Raw genomic sequence first — 7,894 nt, forward strand, 5'->3', positions numbered from 1 at the left:
ACTTACCGAGATTTTATAGTACATACCTACCTGATATATGAATTATGACAGATGTATTCAGAAACTACCCTGCCACGACTAAACGACAGAAGGTCTGTCTGCTGGGGGATTTTGATGTAAATATTACCCGAGCGGTCCGCCAAGAACTTGGCCCAAATAATTGATGGTCTTCATTAAAATTCAAAGTCCCTATTGATCTGTCCAATATCCATTAAGCCCTGCGTCTTGTGATACAAGCGCTTCTAACTAGAAACAACCTCTATTTGCATATATTGCCTGCGAAACTGCGAGCAAGACACGAAACTGTATAATTGGGGTTCCTGAGAAAATGAGCTGTCCTCATCCACCCAAGCTTGCAAACTTACCGGAGTAACCCTTTATTGTTCCCCAGTGGTAGAATCAGTGATAAAGGTTGCCTCGCAGAACATGGCGCCGGTCTCGGTAATTTCTGGCTCCTCTCCGAGCTTGAGCTTCAGTGTTGGACTCGTTTTGCGAGGCATGTACTGTTGGGCCGTGTCAGCAGAGCAAGAAGATTTTAATAAGAATGGACAGATTCTTATGACCAACCTGGTAAATATAAGGTTTCGTCCCTGCGGTAGCTGCGGCAAACTTCTTAACGAAGCCGGGGACCTCGGCCATGACATCGATACGGTCCAGACGCGTCTCGTACTCGGTCTCCATGGAAGCCTCAACCTTCTTGCCATCTTTTGTCACACCGGACCAAGTCAGCTTGACCTTCGTCGGCTCCTTCCAGTCGTTCTCCGAGTCACTCCGGGTTTCGACATGCTCAATATGGTTTGAGCAGCCAGCCATAACAATTTCACCATCCTTGGCGATTGCACCGACACTGACAGTTGTAGACCCATACGATGGCGGTGTTATGTACTCCATCAATACGGCTGAGTGTGTCGGGCCTTGAAAGTCGACAAAATTCCAGCTGGCGGCAGCATGGTGGGGCTTCATGCCCTGCAGCGCATGGATGAACATGCAGCGTCCCTTGACGTCGATAGGTCCGTCGGGAGTCGCGATTGTGCCTTCCGCCTGACATCTGGGCCAGAAGGCATGGCGCATAGATCCCCAGGGATCCGATAGATCCGTCCCAAACAACGTGGTGCCTGTCTTGCCTGCCTGGAAACCTGGAGTGGTCCTGGTGACCTTGATGTTAACAATGGCTCGCTCGTCTGTCATGGACTTGATCGAGTATGATGTGCCATCCTCGGAAAGCTCAACGGCGCAGTCGTCGGCATAGAATGCAGTCATGTCGTCACTGAATGAGTGGTTGTTCAAGGGTGTTGTACACCACAGATGCGGTTTGCCGTCGTCTTTGAGGTTGAAAACCTTGGTATTGAACTGGCATGTCGTTCGGATGCCACTGGATTTTGCGGGTCAGCGACGGTCATTGGCAGAAAGTAAGCGAAGCAGTATAGTAACATACGCAACATTGCTGTAGATGACCTGCACAAAGGCAAGGTGACCACTATCGGTGGTCATGTAGAACACCTGCGTCTCAACGCAGGTGGATGTCATCGCCCGCCACTTCAGGTCGTCGCGGGTAAGCTCCGTATACGACGCGGTTGCTGCCTCTTGGGCAACCGACTTGATGGCGGTCGGGCCATAGATAGGCTCTTGGGTGCCGGCGACATTGGCCAGCCTATATCGCACATGTAGAGAGCATGGTCAGACTTACGGACTGACCTGTACTTAACCTAGGGCGACCCAGTTAACTTACTGTTGCTTTGCCCAGTTGAACATTGTTTCGGTGGTTTTGGCTGCTTCAACAGCTTCCAATTTTAAGCCTGACGTCGAAAAGAAGATCCTTTGTCAGATATGGTATGTTTGATAATGGGGCAGAAAGTGTTTTCGCGCTTCGGATCGAACGGTTGATGGTAGGTGCCCAGTACAGTACCTTTCGTACAAGAGATCCGGTGGGATCAAGAACCAAGTATCCCACTCTGAAATTGTTCTTTCTGACAAAAGCTCTTTAAGCAAGATTGTTTCAAGATTATCGATTCACTTCACCGCTCGTTTTCAATCCTATCTCGGCCTTAGGAATGCCTGGGTCGTAACCCATCGGCAAATTTATGGAGGGACAAGCGCGCCTGATGCGGGGCCAAATGTACGTCAACCGACCGACAAGTTGGTGTGGCGTCACTGTACGGTTGTTTTTACCCACTGCAGCCAAGGGGCGGGAAGGGGACCCTGGGACACAGCAGACCAGAGTCACGTTCAGGGTGGGGCCCGCTTCAATTGAACGACACGGCACACAGGTTCTGGGCTTGTGGCTGAAGCTCATGGATCCAATGCTTGGCCGAATTTTTTTGGGCTTCATGAGACTTGATGAGGTGCTGAATGTCGAATCTTCAGCAATCGGGGCAACTACCGAATACTTGATAGGAACGAAGTTCGAACCTCATCGTTCCACGACGAACCCTGAGAGATAAATTTCTCTCGCAGAGATCACATCCACACAGCGAACTCACCTGAAACGAATTATCTGCCCGGGCAAACACGCGTTACAATGTCCAAGGCACGCGCCGCCGCCGGGGGCGCAGACCAAATCGTCAAGCTTCTCGTCGGAGCCGGCCAGGCGAGCCCTAGTCCTCCCGTCGGTCCAGCACTGGGAAGCAAAGGTGTCAAATCAATGGACTTTTGCAAGGTTGGTTTCTGTCTTGCGACACCTTCTGGTCGTCGGGCGATGTGATATTAACGCCTTTTCGAAATAGGAATTCAACGCAAGGACAGCACACATCATCATGGGCACCCCGACGCCTGTTCGCGTTACCGTCCGACCAGACCGAACCTTTTCTTTTGATATCCGGACGCCTCAGACCTCATGGCTGCTGCTCAACGCCGCCGATGCCCCAATTGGACGCAAGGGCAAGAGGAAGGGAACTGGCCTGGCAGGCAAGGAGACCGTCGGCTCAGTGAGCCTCAAGCACATCTACGAGATCGCCAAAATCAAGCAAACGGAGATGAGGTTATCAGGCCATTCTCTAGAAGGGCTTTGCAAGTCTATTATATATCAGTGCAAGTCTATTGGCATAGAAGTCAAGCCTTGAGATCTGATACTTTTCCGCTGCTTGATAGAAAAGATAGCTTTTATTGTTGGGAAAATTTTGTATTATATTGTATCACTTTGGCTTATTATTACCAACTCTCAAACTTGGACGCAGTTTTTATCCGGGAGTTCAACGGATGGTGTGTTTAATGATGTATAATGTGATTTAAATTCTAGTCGATTGACGCTACGTACCCATACAACGTACTGTACCAGTGAGCGAATATGGAAGACATCAAGGCTGGAACTGCTGATGGAGAGATACCTATTTTATTTTATTTTCCTCCTTGCCTTCTCAGGTTTGATGAGAACCATTGCTGGCTGACATAGCTTGGATAAAGCTTGGTACAACTTAATATCCGTCGATCGTGATGAAAGCAATTGGGAAAGGCAAGCAACGTCAACTCATCTCATTTCTAGTTCTAGAAATAGTTCGAGTTTTGGAACCTAGTCTGGTCTAGTATTGACCGGCAGATTATGTGATGACTTAACCAACATACAATCTCCTTTTTGGCGCATAATAAGCCTAAATCTTGATCGACTTTGGACAAGTTTAAATCCACTCGAGGCGATGGCAAAGCATTTATCAATGGTAGAATTTAGAGTGCGCATCCAACAACCGCATAGTAAGGTACCTCCAGGGAAGTCGGATTTGGGTAGGTATGTATTCCTGGTTTGGGTTGACTAAATGCCTATGATATGATCTTCATAGCTCCGCAGCTAGGATGGATGGTCCTATACGTCACATACTGCTTATTCTTCGAAGACGTCCGGTCTTTTTTTTTTTTTTTTTTTTTTTTTTTTTTTTTTTTTTTTTTTTTTAGCTACTTCAGTTACGTACGCAAAAGAATAACTTTCTTTGATGTAACCCTGAGGACTTCCATCCTTTTCAGTTTCTTCAAGCCTCAAGGATTACCACGTAGAGCTAGCTATATCTACCACGTAATAGTCTAGTCCAGATCTTGGTCTCTGAGTCAGACATCTAAAGCGCATGTTGCGGCTCATCAATTCCCCGTATATCCGCGCATCAAGCCGAGGAAAACCGATCTAACTTGACTAGCTACCATACCTAACTTACGTATCTTGTCATCTCCTCAGTCAATGAAGCAAAGAAGAGTGTGAAATAAAAGTCATTCTTAGTCTAATTAATATCAATCTTAACAGTCAAAACATCCGCGCGCGCATATGTACGTCCTACCTGCCTTGAGGTACATTATCTGAATTCAGTGACTTTGGCTCAAGTCAACTGCCCCACCACGGAGACTTCCGTAACCGTGAGTGCCCTCCCAAGCGTCCAACCGGGGCGGCTTGGTAGACCAGCCCAAATCGGGTACTGGTTGTCGTCACGCTTGTTGCTATTTTTTCTGGCTTATCGTTACCAAAGCACCACCCAAGCCTTACCTCTTTGCTTATTCTATCTTCGCCTTTTTTTGTCGCCAATCTTTGTCTCCCGCCTTTTGATAGCTGCCAATTTTATCCTGGCTATCTCCTCTGGGAGTCATTCCATGCCAGGAATATAAGGCCCGAATATCGCATCGGCGCTCTTCTATATTCGGCGGTTCCAATCTTCGCAATGGCAACCTCCCCCGCGGGGGGTTTATCCGAGCCCAGGGGTATGTGAGGTGACAGTCCAGCTGGTGGTAGTCGCACTTTCCAGCCCTGCCGCCGTTTCTACACTTTGTCCGCAACCAACGCAGAAACAAAAAAAAATTACCCCTTTTGATTTGACCCTGTTGCTCAACATGTGCTTCAATTCTGTGTTCCCTTTGGTCAATCTGCCGCCTACCAGGTACCTGCACATTGCGTACTCAGTTGCTGATTATATCCCCCACGCAAAGCAGCGCCTACAGATGTCCCTGCCGACACTTCCGAACAACAGGCGCCAGCCGAGCCTCCAGCAGTAGTAGTAGCACCAGCACCGACGTCTCCAACGCAAGCGCCAGCGCCAACGCCAACTTCACAGCCAACTGTACCCTCCGTGCGCTTTCGGTCCGTCGTTGAGGAGATCGGTCCGGAGGTGGTGCAATCGGGATCGTCTCCAGAAGTCCCTCCTCCCGTCGACGCCCATGAAATCGGCGAGGTCACACCAGCCCAGCTGAATGCGTTGGCCAAGTCGCTGCAAGGCTCTCACTTGCAGGAGCGCCGGATGAACATATTTTCATTCCAGCCAGTATCGCTTCCTGCCTCTAGAGTGCGTCATCTCTGCTATGTTGTCGTTACCCACGCGCGATCCTTCAATTGCGCCTCTACTGACTTGGTGTCTACGCCCCTCAAAACAGACTCCCTCCCATGAGGACGATTCTTCAAAAAACCCTACTCGTCAAAATACCCGCAGTACCGCTGGGCAATCACCATTGTCGAGCCCGCGGGTTGCGCCAATGCATAGTCCACCTCTGACCCCCGCGGCCACTGGCCTTGCCGATGCCGACTCGAAACGTCAGGCCAATGCAACAGCGGGCCACCGAAGTGACCTCATCACTCCACAAGACTCGACCGACTCACCACCTCGGTCTTCTCGCCCAAGCTTGCGACCGGATGGTTTCTCCTCGGCTGACGACGTTCCCCGGCGACCTCACTCGACGCACAATGATAGTGATGGATCCTCTAAAGTAGGCGGGCACCGCAAGGGCATGTTTTCTACAGGACCCGGGAGTCTGCCGTCTTCGCGAGATTCGAGCCCTACCCGCCTAGCTGCCTCACAACTGTACACGAGGCCGTTCACTCCGGACGGCGATGCGAACGACCCATATGCGGCACATAAGCGACCCCAGCAAAAAGCCATCGAGCCGCGATTTCATTTCTCTCTAGGCAGGAGAAAGCAATCACCCGCATCGTCTTCCAACAGCCTGGGGAAAGCTTCCCCGGACAAGCGCGGCTCGGCTTTGTTCCTCAGGGGTGTTGATCTCAACCGGGAAACCAGTACTACTCCGACAGTAAATAGTAGGCCCAACTCGATGGCTGACTTGAAGCGGTTTTTCAAGGTCGGGCCTCACAAGAAGCGCGCCTCGTCCCCATCTCCATCAGTCAAATCGACACAGGCTTCGGCAAGCTCCAAAAGCCAGGCTCAGATCCCTTTTGGCAGTGACCATGGGCTGTCTTCCAAGTATGGGAAGCTGGGCAAGGTTCTCGGCTCAGGGGCTGGTGGATCGGTGAGGTTAATGAAGCGGGCAGATGACAACACGGTCTTCGCAGTGAAGGAGTTTCGACCACGACATACTTACGAAACTGAGAAGGAGTACGTCAAGAAGCTGACGGCCGAGTATTGTATCGGCTCATCGCTACATCACGGTAACATTATTGAGACACTTGACATTGTTCAGGAAAAGGGCAAGTGGTATGAGGTTATGGAATACGCTCCATATGATCTTTTCGCCATTGTCATGACCGGAAAACAGTCGCGCGAGGAGGTGACGTGCTGCTTCCTCCAGATTCTTAGTGGAGTCACGTATCTGCACGGCATGGGTCTTGCGCACCGAGATTTGAAATTGGACAACGTTGTGGTCAGCGAACACGGAATTATGAAGATAATCGATTTTGGAAGCGCTCATGTCTTCAAATACCCTTTCGAGAACGGAATCAACTTAGCAAAAGGTTAGGTCACATGCCTCATCTGATACAAGAGCGACCGTATGAAACTAACGACCTGGGCAGGGATTGTCGGATCCGATCCATATCTAGCACCCGAGGTGTATGATGAACGGAGATATGATCCCGCGGCAGTCGATATATGGTCACTGGCTATCATATACTGCTGCATGACATTGCGCCGCTTCCCCTGGAAAGTTCCTCGCATGACCGATAACTCGTTTAAACTGTTTGCTTCCGAGCCAACACCAGGTCACGACCCAAAGAAGCTGGTTTTGCCGTCCCATCAGTCCTCATCGGCACTCACTGAGACACCGGCGCGGGATATTTTTGTCCAAACCGACGAGAACAAGTCAACTGTCGAGCAGGTCAACAATTCACAACCACAGAAGTCGGAAGGACCGACAAGCACCGGCACTGAGACGAACACCGGGGGTTCCAATACTGGTAACAGCTCGGCGAACGACAAGCGCGAGGTTATTCGTGGACCTTGGCGTATACTGCGACTATTACCGCGCGAGAGTCGACATGTTATCGGCCGTATGCTGATGATAAATCCCAAGGAAAGGGCCAAGATGGAGGAGATCATTGAAGATCCTTGGGTTGCAAATACCGTCATCTGTCGACAAGAAGCCCCCGGCCAGGTTTTCCAAGCAGAGGATCACACTCACATTTTGGAGCCTCCAGCGGCCACGTCAACCACGCCTGCTGCGGCACCTGGCAAATAGAGACTGTTGCAGGTCAAGGCTAATTTTTTTGTTGTTCTGCCCACGCAGAAATTCATTATCATCAAACTGCTAATATCTAGAGCTTCTCAAGGCATGCGCGAAACCACAGACAGACCTGGATCATATCGAGCGCATAGAGATGGGGATGGGTGGTTGGTGTACATTGTTATTCTCTTTGTTTTGTTACTGGGGATTTCGGGGTATATTTGCATGTAGCATTCTAGGGGACTGGGGTCGCATAACGGGCTGTATTAGAGCAGCTCTTCGAGCACTAGAATGGGCACTAGGGAAATATACGAAGGGATTTTTGGATTCTCCCTTGGACATTTGATAAGGAGGTATGGTTTAGGAAACAACATCCTCGACTGATTTAAGAGTTCTTAAAGCAGTAAAAAAGAAGAGTCATGTGTAATTGGTCCATCGACCTCAAATTAGTCCGAGTTCGGTTCCGAGCTCCAAACCATTGTCAAACCTGATAAAATAATTTGTGCTTGGCAGGGGCAAGCCTCTTGAGCTGCCCCCC

The 7,894-nt window shown here is 50.0% G+C and overlaps 3 protein-coding genes across 3 annotated transcripts; 2 read left to right on the top strand and 1 right to left on the bottom strand.

The window, feature by feature from the left end:
• Positions 1-55: 55 nt before the first annotated feature.
• PgNI_01805 (uncharacterized protein) lies at positions 56-2,058 on the bottom strand. Its single transcript, XM_031121877.1, has 5 exons — positions 1,907-2,058; positions 1,730-1,796; positions 1,436-1,651; positions 568-1,372; positions 56-503 (listed from the first exon to the last, which is right to left on the bottom strand). Exons 2-5 carry the CDS (start codon positions 1,750-1,752, stop codon positions 378-380), a joined length of 1,170 nt encoding a protein of 389 aa, XP_030988386.1. The 5' UTR covers positions 1,753-1,796; positions 1,907-2,058; the 3' UTR covers positions 56-377.
• A 274-nt stretch (positions 2,059-2,332) lies between these two features.
• Positions 2,333-3,245, top strand: PgNI_01806 (uncharacterized protein). The gene is made up of 2 exons (XM_031121878.1): positions 2,333-2,656; positions 2,724-3,245. The coding sequence occupies exons 1-2, from the start codon at positions 2,519-2,521 to the stop codon at positions 3,057-3,059; spliced, it is 474 nt and encodes a 157-aa protein (XP_030988387.1). The 5' UTR covers positions 2,333-2,518; the 3' UTR covers positions 3,060-3,245.
• A 1,298-nt stretch (positions 3,246-4,543) lies between these two features.
• PgNI_01807 (uncharacterized protein) lies at positions 4,544-7,780 on the top strand. The gene is made up of 4 exons (XM_031121879.1): positions 4,544-4,671; positions 4,900-5,249; positions 5,338-6,649; positions 6,710-7,780. Exons 1-4 carry the CDS (start codon positions 4,632-4,634, stop codon positions 7,369-7,371), a joined length of 2,364 nt encoding a protein of 787 aa, XP_030988388.1. The 5' UTR covers positions 4,544-4,631; the 3' UTR covers positions 7,372-7,780.
• Positions 7,781-7,894: the final 114 nt, after the last annotated feature.

This window comes from Pyricularia grisea (assembly GCF_004355905.1).
Source record: "Pyricularia grisea strain NI907 chromosome Unknown Pyricularia_grisea_NI907_Scaffold_1, whole genome shotgun sequence".
NCBI classification, from domain to species: Eukaryota; Fungi; Ascomycota; class Sordariomycetes; order Magnaporthales; family Pyriculariaceae; genus Pyricularia; species Pyricularia grisea.

Excerpts from the sequence above, each read along its gene's own strand:
- PgNI_01805 (XM_031121877.1), bottom strand. The coding sequence starts at position 1,752 with ATGTTCAACTGGGCAAAGCAACA. Across the intron at positions 1,373-1,435 it reads GTCATCTACAGCAATGTTGC|TGGCATCCGAACGACATGCC; the intron begins GTATGTTACTAT and ends CGCAAAATCCAG. Across the intron at positions 504-567 it reads CGAAACCTTATATTTACCAG|TACATGCCTCGCAAAACGAG; the intron begins GTTGGTCATAAG and ends ACGGCCCAACAG.
- PgNI_01807 (XM_031121879.1), top strand. The coding sequence starts at position 4,632 with ATGGCAACCTCCCCCGCGGGGGGTTTATCCGAGCCCAGGG. Across the intron at positions 4,672-4,899 it reads GGGTTTATCCGAGCCCAGGG|CGCCTACAGATGTCCCTGCC; the intron begins GTATGTGAGGTG and ends CACGCAAAGCAG. Across the intron at positions 6,650-6,709 it reads CGGAATCAACTTAGCAAAAG|GGATTGTCGGATCCGATCCA; the intron begins GTTAGGTCACAT and ends CGACCTGGGCAG.
- PgNI_01806 (XM_031121878.1), top strand. The coding sequence starts at position 2,519 with ATGTCCAAGGCACGCGCCGCCGCCGGGGGCGCAGACCAAATCGTCAAG. Across the intron at positions 2,657-2,723 it reads AATCAATGGACTTTTGCAAG|GAATTCAACGCAAGGACAGC; the intron begins GTTGGTTTCTGT and ends TTTTCGAAATAG.